This window comes from Hyperolius riggenbachi, chromosome 5 (genome assembly GCF_040937935.1).
Source record: "Hyperolius riggenbachi isolate aHypRig1 chromosome 5, aHypRig1.pri, whole genome shotgun sequence".
Lineage (NCBI taxonomy): Eukaryota > Metazoa > Chordata > Amphibia > Anura > Hyperoliidae > Hyperolius > Hyperolius riggenbachi.
Genome location: NC_090650.1, coordinates 318,732,652 through 318,749,379, shown reverse-complemented (window position 1 = coordinate 318,749,379; position 16,728 = coordinate 318,732,652). Strand labels below are relative to the sequence as shown.

Genomic DNA, 16,728 nt, shown 5'->3' with positions numbered 1-16,728 from the left:
TACCAATCAACCAGAGGATCCAGTTCAAACTCTTAACCATAACCTACAAAGCTCTCCACAATCTCTCTCCCCGGTACATCTCCTCACTAGTTTCCAGATACCAACCCAACCACAGTCTCAGATCTGCACACAATCTTCTTTTATCCTCTTCTACAATTACCTTTTCACATTCACACGTACAAGACTTCTCATGTGCCTCACCCCTCCTTTGGAATGCCCTTCCACAGCACATCCACCACTCTCCCACCTTTAAAATCTTTAAACGCTCCCTCAAAACCCACCTTTTCCGACAAGCATATGCTCTATCTTAGACCATGCACCCTTCAACCTCGCGCCTAGATTTAATTCTTATTAAATAACCTAATCATGCACTGCCTGCATATATACTGTATACTTCCCCACCTCTTGTTTCCACCCCATTCCTTTAGATTGCAAGCTCGCAAGGGCAGAGCTCTCTCACCCTTTTGTGTCTTGGAATGTTATTCATTGAATAGCTTGCACTGTTATACATTTTAGTCATCATGTTAAATTTGCTATTGTAATCACCACTTCTGTATTTTGTACCAGTGTCCATACTTGAAGTATATCATTTTCTATATCATTATGTATCCCTTGTTTGTTTTCTTACATTGTACAGCGCCACGGAATATGTTGGTGCTTTATAAATAAAGAATAATAATGTTTAGTGATCAGCCGCGTAAAAATCGAGCAACCAACAAGAGCATGGTCTTTTCTCCTTTGCACTGCAGGATACCGCGCGCTCCTCCTCTCCATAGAACAGTGCACTCTGCTTGGGTAAGGGAAAAGAGCATGCTTGTATGGTGCTCGATTCCGGGCCTGTTTCCCTAATGATCGATTAATGCTTATGAAAGTAGATCCGAGATGAAAAACTAACTATAACAAGTAACTTGTCTATATATCTTATCTAAAGTTTAGGTAGTTTACACAGCATATCTAGCTGCAAATAGCTTCAAAAGTTTATGATTATTTATTCCTGTGATACAATGAGGGCAGCCATGTTCTGTTTGTCACATTGTCACAGGCTGAGGGCTGGAGATGCTATCAGCTTGCCTGTGTGTAAATTGTCCCCTCCTCCTCCCCTCTGCCTCTGACATCAATGGCTAGTAACCTCCTCCTCCTCCTGCCCAGACTGAGCTCTCATAAGCCCTTGCTACAGTGCCAAGGCACTGTGAAAAGCTGTCGGCGAGGCTTGTTTAGTTTATAGGAAATTAGAATATTAAAACAAAACAAAAAAAAGTATTTGGCTTGAAGAATGCCCTATAAACTATATGAAAGGAACACAATTATGCAATGAGTAAAAGTTTATCTCGGATCCACTTTAAAGAGAGTCTGAAGCGAGAAAAAATCTCGCTTCAGACCTCATAGTCAGAAGGGGCATGTGTGCCCCTGCTAAACCGCCGCCATCGCGCCGCTAAACGGGGGTCCCTTACCCCCCGAAATCCCCTCCGAACAGCGCATCCCCTCTTCCGGATTGAGGCAGGGCTAACCGCCGCAGCCCTGCCTCTTGCGCGTCTGTCAGCGCGTGTCTCCGCCTCTCCCCGCCCCTCTCAGTCTTCCTTCGCTGAGAGGGGTGGGGGAGAGGCGGCGATGCCCCGCTGATAGACGGCGCTGAGAGGCAGGGCTGCAGCCGTTAGCCCTGCCTCAACAGCAGCAAAATCTTCGACTTCGTTGATTTTGCAGGGGGGGGGGGCGGGTCAGGGACCCTCGTTTAGCCGCGGGATAGCGGCATTTTAGCAGGGGCACACATGCGACAAGAAGCGAGATTTATTCTTGCTTCAGTGTCTCTTTAAGAGTGACAGTAACTGAGCATGTGTATATAGGTTCAGAATACCAGAATACACCTTTTTATGCATTTTCCAGAGGCTCCTGCTCATCTGAAATCTACACCAAGCAATATAAAATGCAATGAACTCCAAAATGCTTCAGAATGTTGGTTATTTCAAGATAAGTGTCAACAATGTTACGAGTCTGCAATGAAAGGTACAGTACCGTATGTGAATGCATTGTGGTTTAACTGTTTACATAGACAAAAATGATGTTTGTGTTGACACAAAATATGTTAGAGGAAGATCAAAGTTTGTGACTTTCCATTTTACGCTTCTGTATTTTTTAAAGGTTACTGCATTGCACATACAGATACTTATTACTATCAATTTAACTATTTCAGCCCACGGGTATTTTTCACCTTATGGACGAGAGGAGTTTTCACCTGTCAGTGCTTCTCCCTTTCATTCCCCAATAACTTTATCACTACCTATCACAGCGAAATGATCTATACCTTGTTTTTTCCGCCACCAATTAGGCTTTCTTTGGGTGGTAAATTATGCTAAGCATTATTTTATTCTAAATGCATTATAATGGGAATAGTAAGAAAAAAAATGGAAAAAAATCGTTTTTCAGTTTTCAGCCATTACAGTTTTAAAAGAATTCATGCTACCTGTGACAACTGAAGAGGCAACCGCGGCGAACAGCACCGTCGCCGCGGCTGCCTCCATTCCCGCACCCGTCCCTCCGGCGTCTAGGACGCCAAGGTGGGTCGTCACTTAGGTAATGGGGTCCCATTCTCGCGCGGGCACGCGCACACACGGGACCTTTATGCTGGAGGGAGGCTGGTCAGCTGACCTCAGAGGAGTGCCAGTGAGGTCTCCTCTGCTTCTTAGGCCTCCTGGCTTCAGTCTGGCGCTGTCTGGTGTCGTGAATGCCTCGTGTGTTAGCGCTCAGACCTTAGATTAGATCCCAGGTGTTAAAACCAAGGACTTCATACCTAGTCTAGGATATTGTTTATATTGTTATTGATTCCTGTGTATGACTCTGGCTAAACTCTGACTCTGATCTCGCTTACTGATTCTGTACCTCTGCCTATCTGCCTCAAGTTGCTGGACCTCTGCCCGATTTCCGTTTACTCTTCTGCCTTATGATTCTGCTCTGATACTGTCTTCTCTGTTGCCGACCCTTGCCTGTTTGACCATTCTGCTCACCAGTGGGCCCTCGCCACTGGTGAGGTGTTAGCTTAACCAGCTCCTCTGGTGAAGTTGCTCTACTAGGCTGCAGTATAGCCTTAATCGCCTGCTCCTCAGGTGATCAGCAATTGCAGTGTTATTTGTAACGCCTGCTCCTCAGGTGTCCCCTAGGCTGCAGTACAGCCTTAATCACCTGCTCCTCAGGTGATCAGTAATTACAGTGTTATTTGTAACGCCTGCTCCTCAAGTGTCCTCTAGGCTGCAGTACAGCCTTAATCGCCTGCGCCTCAGGTGATTAGTAATTGCAGTATTGTTGTAATCGCCTATTACTGGGTAGCAGTACTGTCTGAATCACCTGCTCCTATTGGGAGATTCTATCTCTTCAGTTCCAGTATCCCCAGCTTGCTGGGGTTTGTACTTTATTATACGGGCAGTACACCGATAGTATCTCACCAGTCTCTCTGGTGAGGTCTCGCTAAACTATTAAAGTTATTGTACTCCCTCACACGGTCAGTGAGCCGATAGTACCTCACTAGCCCCTCTGGTGAGGTCTTGTCAAATTATAAGTCACGGTTGCACCAAGCACTACATACTCAGCTCCTTGTGCTGCTATACTGGTATTATTGGTAATTCTGCAGATCACACATAATCAGGTATAGCGTCTGCATTATTTGTGATTCTGCAGATCACCAAATAATCAGACATCTGAGCTGCGACACCCAACCGTTACACTACCATAATTAAAATCCACACAATTTATTTGGCCCTTTGTCCCGGTTATTGCAACGTTAAAATTATACCCCTTAGTGTAATGTATGGTGACAATATTTTATTTGGAAATAAAGGAACATTTTTTTCAGTTTTACATCCATCACTAATTTTTAGCCCTTTATTTATTAATTATATGCCCTCTTGACATAGAGAATAATTTATTTTTATTCCCCAAAGTCAGTAGGTGTATTTTACTATTCGGCCACAAGATGTTCCTGCTGAGCAAAAATCCCATTAGCGTACAATGTACACTAATTGGGATATAATGTATCACTGCATTGTAACCAGGGAAGTGACATAGGCTTCCATCAGAAGCCTCCAATCACATTGCCGGCACGGAGATTATGAATGGGAACATTGTTTACAATCATAAAATGAACGATTGGGCAGAGGACAACGGCGGAAAAACGCGGCGGCTCCATTTACAGAATAAACACTGTTTTTGAACAAAAAACAGTGTTTATTCTCGGCGGACATGCTCGGATTGGCTCAGGGGACTTTTGTCCCCTGCAGCCAATCCCCCCTGCTAGCAGCAACAGTGCGATCGCGGGCATCTGCCCGCATGATCACCTGCAGAACCCCAAACTGCAGGGACGTGACTAGTGCATCCCTGCGGCTCTAGCTGCTGCCGCTGAGGACATGAAGCTCACGTCCGTCCGACTGAAATGGTTAAATAGTATCACTCACTTGCAGTACGGTTTGCGATCGAACACCGAACCCGCGAGCTAGTGTTTGTAACCATGTGGGTTTACCTACCAGAAAATCCCAACATGAATGAAGGTTCACCGTTTGGCTGTCAAACTATGCTGCAAGTTCATTCAGCACATTACTAAGATTCCCAATCACCGTTCGGCACCCCTCTACCCCTGGCAGAGCTCCATGGGTGAGCTGGATGGGCAGTGAATAGGAGGGCAGACCTCTGGCTGTAATTCATCCAGAAAGCTTTCAGGCCTTCACAGCCAACAGGATGAAAACCAGAGAGATCAGCAGTCAGACCCATAAACAGTATTATTTTACTTGCCAAGACTGGGGTTTGCTGGCCTGAACTATAAGGCAGGGTACCAGGCTTCAACTCAGAAATCTGCCTAGATACTGTCATCACATACATGTAATTAAGGCGCCATTAAATTTGGGCACATAGTAAAGCCAAAAAACAGCTCACCCTGCTCCTGCAAAAGTCCCAGGGGTGTTAATAACGATTCTCCCTCCAGTCTACCATTGACACTGGGGAAAGACGTTACACGGCTCCCAGCTCCTGAGCACCGCCGCTATTGCCGTAACTCACATTACGGTCTGTGGTGGCGCCCGAATTTTCAGTGCCGTTTTTGCCTGACTCGACTGTCATCTTCCTGCTCTCAGCAGCTCTCTAGAAAGAACACAACTTACCACCTTTTACTACTCTTGATAAGCATGAACTTCTTTTACTAAATCATATTAACAGGCAGGTGACTGCACTATCTGAGACCTCTGGGGAGAGAGATAAAACAACCATACTTTACTCGATTTTCCTGTTCGTTGACCAGTCGATTCAATCAGGTTATCGGATCGGCGGAGAATCGATTATGTTTCGATCGGTGGAAATGGGCCAATATCTGCCCGAATTTGCAAATTTACTACATTGCCCAGGATGGAAAATATCTGTCAATCATAAAGGAATCGGCTAATGTTCACATAATTTCAATTGACACAGAATCAATTTTGTGTTTCAGAGCATAGAACACACAACATCGTTCAGATCGGTTAATGAAGGAGAATCGACAGGATTTCGCTTGCAGTGTGTGGGCCACTTGTCAATTCCCTTTTGTTGGAACACACTGTCAGGAACCGGCCCGCGGCACGCCTGCAGATACGGTCTCGACTGCGGGTTTGACCAGATCGAGAGGGGAGCAGCCTTAGTCAAGCTACAACAAGGCTGTTGCCCTCAAACACTTCTCACTGCCACCACTAGCTGCCGCTAGACACTTCCACTCTGTTGTCGAGTAATCTGCACGCAATCCGTGTTTTCGTATTCGGGTCAGCTTTGCGCTTTAGGCCGAATACAGGAACGCCACGCACACACAGTACAATCGTACAGTAGCACGGCACAATCAGGCACTGACTTGTAATGCAAGCTACACTGCAGTCTCTCCTTCTAGGCTATGAGTGTTAGTTTAGTACAGCAGAAGTCAAACTTATTAAATAACGATTTAATATTCCAGGAAAAAAGTGGAACAATGCAGAAAATAATATATACAAAAGATTTACAAAAACAAAGTAAAACGTTACAAAATAAAAGTTACAAGGGTACACAACAAGACAAGTTGCAAAAATAAAAGGGAAATAAATAACGTTACCAGCGTAGGTTAGAACGTGGTTGGCGGGAGAACGCCGGTTCCGATTCGCTCGGGATCATCCCTAGCTATGCGCTACCTCCAAAAGAAGATGATTTGTGACTGTCCCAGGCTGAGTTATATAGGCCGCTTGGTGGCCTGGGGCATTTAATGTTCCGTCCCCAAAACTAACGCAATTTCCCAGATTGTGACATCACGGCCTGCCGAGCCCCTTGTCACATCTGGGCTAGCTGTGACATGCGAATTTCAAGGCTTTTCCTGTCCTACTTTGACTTTGCAGACTTCAAAGCAATTCAAACACTTCATCTTTCCAGACTGAGTCTGATTGTAGATTTGGTCATATCCTTTCTGTGATCTGCAGCTTCAAAGGTTTTTCCTGTCCCAATATTCAGATCATCAAAAAGGACTTCCCTACTCCAGGTGACAATTGATTAAGGCTTCCTTAACATTTCAGCAGGCTGTCATATGTAAATTCCAGCGTTTCCCGATAGCCTATGAAGTTGGCAGACTCAATTAGTCCGATTGTATTTTGGGACAATGGGCTGTCTACATGTACACAGAGTTCAAAAGCCATGCAGATCAGCCTATTCTTCCTCAAGTGTAGTTTCACAGACAATCACATCTGAGACAGCAGATCAAAGGTGACTGGCTAGTGGCCTAATGAGCCATTTCCTTGCCCCAGGCTAGCAACTCAAGGTAACAGCTTCCTTTTAGCAGACCTACACATGTGACACAGGCAGAAAAATGAAACATATGGCTTCCGTATTATCCCAACATCATAACTAGCTGCGATATCATGACATACACTGTTTTCGTTCACCTAATAAATGCAACTGCTTAATCTCTCGATGGAAAATCGAGTATTACATGTACAGCTGAACTTTCTTCATCATTTCCCACTCTCCTTGATGAGCAGACAATCCTTTTTAGGCTTCAATCACACTTCTAAGCGCATATGGCGCAACGCCCGCGAACGCACCTGATCTGCACTGCCATGTGTTGCGCTGCTGTCAGTGATACACTTTGCCTGAAAAATGTGTGCAGCAGTGCCATAGCCCACCGCACTGCTGCAAAGCGCATATAGTCTGAACATCAGACAGTGCAGACTAAGCACTTCTGATGTTCTAGCATGTTGCACCCTATACATGTTGCAGGAATGCACACAGCAACATGTATAGTGTAAACGAGGCCTTAGTAAACAAGCAGTCCTCTTTATAAAACAGCAAAGTGGCTCTGCTTCATTTACCCCTCTGAGTAGGTCTCATAGATATGCACATAGTTTAACAGGTACAGACTAACCAGCAAGCTCATGGTGAACCAGAACTCATTGGAGTGTGTGAGGGACTACAATGGTCCTAAAATCCCCCTTACTAAAATACTAAGGAAAACAAGAGTTTGCATCATTGCATTCCAGCGGTTCTGGAGGTGTGTTTAGCTTCTAAGGGCAACAATGGTTAATTTGCATATATTCAGCAGTGATGCACTGGGAGACATCTCAAGCTCACTCCAACCTAAATTATTGCAAATTCTTTCTGTTTTAAGAAAGCAAACTCTTGTTTTCTTTAGTATTTTAGTAAGGGGGCTTTTAGGACAATTGTAGTCCCTCACACACTCCAATGAGTTCTGGTTCACCATGAGCTTGCTGGTTAGTCTGTACCTCTCGGTGTTACAAGCCCTACTCCATAAAGCCAAATTAATCCATGCCATGCACTGATGAGGATCAAACAATCTGAAACAGTCTGTATGCATGTTGGATTATTATGGCTCTGTACAAATTAACAATCTGACACATCATTGCATTCCAGCGGTTCTGGAGGTGTGTTTAGCTTCTAAGGGCAACAATGGTTAATTTGCATATATTCAGCAGTGATGCACTGGGAGACATCTCAAGCTCACTCCAATCTGAATTATCGCAAATTCTTTCTATTTTAAGAAAGCAAACTCTTGTTTTCCTTAGTTTAACAGGGCTGCACATTACTGATGAAACAGTATAAATTACTGCTGCCACCAAGACTAGTTACTCTGCTGCTGAGCGGATACATGGAGGTTAATACACTTCATCTTTCATCCTGGAAATATCGGAACTTGTGTTGGCAGCCTGCCAGATTTTTTCAAGAACATTTCATCTTTTTAAAGAGACCCTGTGTGGTCTTGAAACGTTGGCTTTTCTTACTCATCACAATTAAAGGTTCTTACCTTTGAAACAAGGTGGTGCCAACATATACTCAATTGATTTGCTATATGAGAGGCGTCATCCACTTACTACAGCCCTGGCACCCTGCTATCATAGACTGTTGGTTATACTGTAAGGCAGGGGTCTCAAACTCAATTTACCTGGGGGCCGCAGAAGGCAAAGTCAGGATGAGGCTGGGCCGCATAAGGGATTTCACAAAAAAAGTCAATCAGCAGCTCCCAGCCCGCCCCACCCCCGGAACTTTGCATTGATTTTTATTTCAAAATCAAATTCACACTGAAGCGAACTATTTTGCCTATTTTACCTTATAGTTCGCTTCAGTGCTCCCATTACAAGTAATCCGACGTGTCCCCGCCGCAAAACGAGGGCTGCAGAGCCCCCAAATTGCCCGGGGGGCAATCCGCCGGCATTTCCTGCTGCGGGGATGCGGCGGATTATTTGGGAGCACTGAAGCGAACTATAAGGAAGCTTTTGCCGGCGCGGGCCACAAAATATTGTATCGAGGGCCGCAACTGGCCCGCGGGCCGCGAGTTTGAGACCCCTGCTGTAAGGTGTGCGAGATAACCCTTAGGGCCCGTTTCCACTAGAGCGAATCCGCATGCGTTGTCTGCATGCGGATTCGCATAACCAATACAAGTGGATGAGACTGTTTCCACTTGTCAGTTTTTTGGTGCGTTTTTCTGTGCAGGATTTTTCTGCACGGTAGGGCCTGCAGAATTCGCCTGCGTGTGGAATGCAGGCGATTCGCAGGCAATGTATTTAATAGAGGAAATCGCACATGCGTTTTTTGCCGCGATTTCGCGTGCGAATTTGCACTAAAACTAATGTACATTGAGCCAGGCAGTGACATGGTTAAAATCGCTGATAGCCTGCCTATGCGAAATCGCGGCAAAAATCGCATGCGGAATCGCATCCGCATGCGATTTTGTCAGCGGTGGAATCCCAGCGATTCGCACCGCACTAGTGGAAACGGGCCCTTACTATTGTCTAATATGCAGAGAGCCAAAGGGTCCTGCAGTTCCCTGGATTTCAAATCTGCATAGCTGTCTTGTAAGATGGAGTTGCATCAAGCCACTAATCATGGCTGCAGCATCAGACTAAGTTGGACAACTGCTATTTATAAGCCTTCTACTTAGGAATCAGGCCTTGTATTTCACTGTTTACAAAAGTAATATGACAGATTTTGAAAAAGTGCAATATAAATTCTAGATTTCATGTACTTTATTCTATCATTGTTTCTCCCATGTCTCTCTTTACTATACCATCAATGGGTAACAAGACTGCCCGGATGTGAAAGAGTTACAGTTGAAGTCTGAAGTAGCATTTAAGTTGGTAAATGTGTCTGCTGAGCAGTACGAAGATGTTGTACAGCTTGCACAGCAGCACACTGATGACACGTTTCACCTCGTAAGCCAGATGAAACAAAAGTTTGGATGGGTGGCTGGGCATGCCAATGCAACTTCTAGGACTGGTACCATCTTCAGCATAGAAAAGGTAATCCAACTATAATTTAATACAATAGTGCATGGAGCAAATGCATTTAGAAGAAAAGACTACAAAGTAATTGACATTGTTGTAGATAATCAGTGCAATCCACCAAAACAAATACTGTATAATAAATATATATTGAAATATGATCAGTACAAATGCAATTGCACAGCACACGTGTTCTTCATTTCAAATCAACTCCAAACAGCAAGGGGAAAGAAAATACCAGTGGCTGCACTATCAACAAAACATTACAACTTTATTAATCACAGTAAAAACAAAAAAGGTACCGTATATATTTACCATATCAGCAACTATAGGCAGTACAACACAGTACATAACAACTTAGGAATGCTAAAGAGAAATGTTACAAAACAAATAACACCAGATGCAAGGACCAAATGCTCCTTGTCCTGTTATGGAGACTTAGTTTTAAGGTGAACTGACCAAGTGCTTTATAGTACCATATAAAAACAGACTAATGCGATAAAATAAATGTGAAAAATGAATCAACATTATTGGTCACTTTTCTTGAAGCTGGTCCTTGCATCTGTTGTTATTTGACAATTTCCCAACAATATTCCCAACTGAAAATATTCGGGGAGTTACCGAGCGTGTACCTTGGTAAACATACTTGCTTTTAATAATATGTATATCTTGTAGTGCAGATGCTAGTAGTCTCATGTTCCTTGCTGCTTTTTCTGCCTTGACTTTGTACACCTGCTTAATTGGGACACATTTTTTTGCTGCTGTTTGATCAAGTGCATCCGCACTCTTATCATGCTCGGAAGACAGTCGTTACTGCGCCACTTGTTAGAGAACTCATTCACTGAACACCTACACCTATAGCACAGGTCAGAACAGTGCTCAGCACAGTATTTTCAACAGGTTTTTTTAGGGATTTAATCTGTGCCTATAGAAATAAACACAAACCCCTGAGGAGGTTGTGATGAATGATAACATCATGTGGGCAGAGGAGAGGCTGTTTAAGATGTGTCCCACTGAGCAAGTTTTGATTGATATGCTTTACTGGGTAACCAAACTTATGTTGAAGCACATAAGAGAAAGGAATCCGAGGTGTGAGACCTATGGAAGCTGCCATATTTATTTCCTTTTAAACAATACCAGCTGCCTGGCAGGCTGCTGATCTTTCTGATCAGTAGGGTCTAAATACAGCCAAGAAATATGCAGTATTTAACCACTTCAGTACCAGCCGTCTCTGCTCCCTTAACCACTTGAGGACCCACCCTTTACCCCCCCTTAAGGACCAGCGTTATTTTTTGTGATCTGTGCTGGGTGGGCTCTGCAGCCCCCAGCAAAGATCAGGTTTCATGCAGAGTGATCAGATCACCCCCCTTTTTTCCCCCCTATGGGGATGGTGTGCAGGGGGGGTCTGATCACTCTGGTGGGCAGGCTAGTTGCGGGGGGGGCACCTCAAAGCCCCCCTCCGCGGCGACATTCACCCCCCTCCCTCTCCTACCTGTCCCCCCGGTGATCGGGGCTGCACAGGACGCTATCCGTCCTGTGCAGCCAGTGATAGGACGTCCCCTGTCACATGGCGGCGATCCCCGGCCACTGATTGGCCGGGGATCGCCGATCTGCCTTACGGCGCTGCTGCGCAGCAGCGCCGTACAATGCAAACAAAGCGGATTATTTCCGCTTGTGTTTACATTTAGCCTGGGAGCCGCCATCGGCGGCCCGCAGGCTATTCACGGAGCCCCCCGCCGTGAATTGACAGGAAGCAGCCGCTTGCGCGAGCGGCTGCTTCCTGATTAATCAGCCTGCAGCTGGCGACGCAGTACTGCGTCGCTGGTCCTGCAGCTGCCACTTTGCCGACGCACGGTATAAGCGTGCGGTCGGCACGGGGTTAAGGACCAGAGACCGCTGGTACAGAAATGGCACAATCCCAACGAATCGCTGCACATACAACTGCCGTCACCGGGCCACCCACTCTGCCGTCTCTATGAGACAGAGTTCCTGTGAGCCGGCCAGGAGCTGCTTTCATTGGTCAATGGGAGTTGCTTACATTGAAAAACAGGGCCAGGAGCCAATAAAATCGGCTCCTAACCCACTCACAGGGCTTTGCCATCATAGAGACAGGCAGAGCAAGTGAGCTGCAATGGGAGACAGAGGCAAGATCGGCGGGAGCGACGACAACGGCGGATGCCTGTAGCGATGGTAAGTTCAAATCTACGCCCTGACAGCCTGATAGCCATCAAAACAGGGGGTAGATTTCAACTACGGCGTTCCTTAAGTAGTTAAAAGGAAACAAACATGTCAGCCTTCATATCCCTCTCACCTCAGGTTCCCTTTCAGTAAGTGCTGGGTTTCTTCAGCTTGCAATTGGTTACAGGGAAGGTTATACTTAAAGAGAATCTGAAGTGGAAATAAAAAGACAACCGATACTCACCTAAGGAGAGGGAAGGCTCTGGGTTCTCTAGAGCCTTCCCGGTCTCCTCATGGTCCCCGCGTTCCAGCGCTGGATCCTGGTTCAAATCTCCCACCGTGAGAGGGTTTGGAAATTTTTGGGCGGGCAGCTCTGTTCTGCAGACGCGCAAGAGAGGGAGCTCCCGCATGCGGAGGACGGAGCGGCCCTTCTTGGAAAACCTGAGTGCTTCCAAAGACTACCGAAGCCCACCAAAAGCAGAAGAGAGCAGTTTCCGATCGGTCAGAGACTGCTAACGGGGGAGCCTGCACCACGGGAATGCAGGGACCATGAGGAGACCGGGAAGGCTCTATAGTACCCAGAGCCTTACCACTCCTTAGGTGAGTATCTGTTTATTTTATTTTTATTTCTACTTCACATTCTCTTTCAAAAGAAAAAAAAAATATTGTGTAAGCCAAGGTATGATCAGTTTCTGTTTTAAGTCCACTTTAATGCAATGGATGCTTGCATGTGATTATATGTATAAACACATCTTATTGTCTATACACATATACTGTACTTATGTATCTATAGGCACATTTAGCTTGTTAAACACAAAGGGGTTTGCTGTGAGCATGTGAAGCTGTAAGATGTGAGGCAAGTCACACCAGGGAGGTACTGGCAGTGTCAGGCTACATCTGGACCCACCACAGAAAACTAGTATGGAGTACTCAGCATTCCAAGCAAGATAAAACAAGCTTCCTATGTGGATTGTTTTAACAGTCTGCCCCCTAATTATGTCTGAAAAAAAATTAGGAAAGACATTATTGTTTGTTTAAATGACCATGGAGATCTTCACTTCAAGTGGACCTATTTTTTAGAAATGTATCTATTTGAAGCAGCTGTGAATCATTTACAATCTGTTGTTGCAGTTGCATGCTGTATTCTCCCTTTTAGCAAGATCTGAATGTCGTCTTTATTTGAACTTTCCTGAATGCATTTGGTCAACCTCTACATATTATTTACAGCTGCACATTTGTTAACAGAATATCTATGCAAATTAAAAACATGTCAGATTTAGCTATTGCTCTCATTCAGTAGCAGAGATATTACCCTAGTTGCATAATTTAAAACAACTACACAATCTGGGCTGTGGCAGGTTGATAAATTCATGCTATACAGTTTTTTGCAATATTAAAATGTACAATAAATACATGTACAATGTACAATAAAGTAAATATGAAACAGTGTAGTATTACAACAGGCACCATAAGATGTGGCATACTTTTATATCTCCTCTTAGTAGCCTCCCTTAACCTCCCTGGCATCAATTTCTGCCAGATTTTTGTACCAAGTGGTACATTTTGTATGCCTTTCTTTACATTGTCAGCATTTTTGCAGACTGCTTGCAAGTTGCAGCCTTGCTAGCTGTCCGCAAGTATGCATACGATAAACTATTTTTATTAGGAAAAAAAATATATATATATATATAACTTTAATATTTGCTGCTCTGTCCCTGGTGGTCTGGCGGGTGTCTCTGGTTGGCTGATGGGTGTCACTGGGGATCTGGCAGGTTCCTCTGGTGGGCTGGTGGGTGTCCCTGGTGATCTGGTGGGGTGGTCTGATGTTCCCCCATATGCAGAGCTGGCAGCAGGAAACATGCTGGGTAAGTACTTACTCACCCCCCCTTAGATCCAGCAATGAGCAGCTCTCCCCTTTGCAGAGATCGGCATCCAGCACCACACTGCTGCCAAGTACCGCGTCTTGGCTTGATGACGACATCAAGCCGGGTCGCGACACTAGGGGCAGTGTGGTGCTGGAGCCTATATGCCGTTCTGTGTGGAGGGGACTGAAGATCGCAAGAGGAATGAGACGAGGTGAGAGCCACAACACTGGGTCTCCTGCGTGTGCTGGCTGTTAGTGGTCACTACGATCATAGTAATCACGTGATCAGGAGCCAATCGGCTCTTCTTCTAATCAGGAGCCAATAGAATCTCTCCCATTGGGTGTGCACAATTGCGGTGGGAATGCAAAAATCAGGTGTAGATTCTACGTTGCATCCAAATTAGGGATCCACAGATGCAGTGAATCTACATAGCGTGGTCCCTAGCTGGTTAAACTTCATGTCATTTTATAAAGATGCCTCAATATATTGACTGTAACTGGCGCAGATTTGCATAAAATGACTGATACTTTCTCTTCTCTGCTAGCAGCTGTGTTCTTATAACAGTTCTGTGTCATTGTTACGTTACGTACCCTTTTTTGGATGAAATTGATATCATGCTCTGTTTTGTAGGTGTCGTTTAGTCCAGATGCTGAAGAACAGAATGTACATGACAGAGTTGTAGAAGTGAGAATCTTCACTTCCCCAAATGTTGAGATAAAGCTTCCAGCCAACATCAGTATTGAGAGCCAAGAATTCATACAATATGTCACAGAGAAAGCACTGGAATATCACAAAAACAATTTTTAGGAACCAGGTGGATCATTTGTAGGAACATCCATTTTCCTTACACTGGCTGCTTTGCATCATTTCTAACAATATTTGTATACTAGTTACTTTACAAAGATCTTGGCTACATCTACAATTCATTTCCATCAAATAATGTTACTGCTAAGGAACCTAAAGCACAATTTTACAGTTGTCCCAATTCACCATTCAGAATGCAAGAAAAGAAAATACCTTGTGGTTCTCAGTGGACGGACTGAAACAAACTATTACGTGCTTGTGATACAATACAATTATGGACACAGAAGATATTAAAAGAAAACTGTGCCCAGAGATTCCAGACTGCAGGATGGATAGGAAATCTAGTGGTTGGGTTAAAAGGCATCTATATGTATTGTATGAGTGCAAGTACCACATTGAAACCAGTTATAGCTAAACAACGAGATAGCATGTAGTGCTACTAGTAACTGTGCTGACATATAAAGGCTTGTACTTTTGTATCATCTCAATTACAGGTCCACATAAAAACAGTAAGTCTACAATATAATTATTATGTCTGTGGCCAGCTCTGTAACCCAACAGCACTTGCTGGACTGAATAGCAGATGCAAACCAAAGTAGCACATCTCAACAAAGCTGCATAGGGTGTGAGCTGTTCAGAAAGGAATTATTGGGGCTCTCTGTCCTGCTAGGTAAATATCCAAAACACCAGGGGCTTGATTCACAAAGCGGTGCTGTTAGCACGCTTGTGAAAAGCCTCTTATCACAACTAAAAATCCTTTGCGCGCGCAAGGTACCATGCGCAAAACTTTGCGCGTGCAAAGGCCAGCGAGTGTGAAACATCGCATTGGGTGCGACAAAAACGGCGCACCCTATGCGCCTATAAGGTCGCATTGGATGCGACCTTAACGTCGCACCTATGCGACGTTAAGGTTGCATTCAATGCACTGTTTTCGTTGCACCCGATGCAACGTTTTGCACGCGCCGGCCTTTGCGCGCGGTACTTTGCACGTGATCTGATTCAGCTTGCTGCGTGCTAACTACTTAGCACCCTAGCTAGCACGCCCAAAGCCTTTAGTCGTGCTAACTAGGTTAGCACCAGTTACTGTATCAGGCCCCAGGGGTTAGTAAAGTCAAGGTTTAAATTAGGGATGTTTAGTGTAAAGCATTAGGACAGCATCTATATAACTATAGATGTAGCGAACATAGAACTTTCCGTGAGCAAGCGGCGAATGCAAATTACCTCAAAAATTCACGAACCGGCTTTTCGCTGCTGGCTCCATAGACTTATATGGCAGGCGAACAACCGCCGACTTTAATGATTAATAGCAAAGCCACCTTATATGCCAGAAACACCAAATTTGCAGGGCATGTGAATAGGGACAGTGGGTACAAGAGCATTTTTTTTTCAAAAAGACATTATAGTTTTTGAGAAAATCGATTTTAAAGTTTCATAGGAAAAAAGTACACATTTAAAGAAACTCTGAAGCGAGAATAAAACTCGCTTTTTCCCTTATATTCAGCAGGGGCATGTCTGCCCCTGCTAAAACGCTGCTATCCCGTGGCAGAAAGGGGGTCCTTTACCCCCATATCCCCCCTGCAAAATCCACTACCAACTTGGTCGTAGATTTTGCTGCTCATGGAGGCAGAGCTATGAGCTCTGTAGCTGTGCCCCATGCGCGTCTATCAGCGGCGGATCTCCACCTTCTCCCCTCTAAGTGAAGGAAGACTGAGAGGGGCGGGGCAGAGGGGGCGATCAGCCCTGATGGGCTGAGAGGCAGGGCTGCAGCCGTTAGCCCTGCCACAAGCAGGAAGCGCTCCCGGCACAGCAAGGAGGGCAATTTGGGGGGTAAAGGACCCTCGTTCTGCCGCGGGATAGAGGCGTTTTAGCATGGGCACACATGCCACCGGTGAATATAAGGGAAAAAGCGAGTTTTATACTCGCTTCAGACTCTCTTTCAATGCTGTAAATTACAGATAATGTAGCAAACCTAAGGGTAGTATAAATTTACATATATCAAAAGAAATAGCAATGAATTTCATGACAGGGTTTTCAGGGGGTCCGTACGCAGTGACACACTTTGGCTAGGGATAGCTATATAGCCGCAATATGGCTCTATAAAGATCCCTGGCAGCTTTTCCTATTTTTTC

At 44.9% G+C, this 16,728-nt stretch overlaps 1 protein-coding gene across 3 annotated transcripts in view; it reads left to right on the top strand.

The window, feature by feature from the left end:
- Nucleotides 1-16,067, top strand: part of CLUL1 (clusterin like 1) — a 65,533-nt gene extending 49,466 nt beyond the window's left edge. For all 3 annotated transcript variants that reach the window (XM_068237232.1, XM_068237231.1, XM_068237230.1), the window contains 3 exons: nucleotides 1,882-2,001; nucleotides 9,556-9,770; nucleotides 14,426-16,067. In XM_068237232.1, coding sequence (XP_068093333.1) covers nucleotides 1,882-2,001; nucleotides 9,556-9,770; nucleotides 14,426-14,602 — 512 coding nt within the window. In that variant the 3' untranslated portion in view covers nucleotides 14,603-16,067. The remainder of the gene's footprint in view (nucleotides 1-1,881; nucleotides 2,002-9,555; nucleotides 9,771-14,425) is intronic.
- The last annotated feature ends 661 nt before the right edge of the window (nucleotides 16,068-16,728 follow it).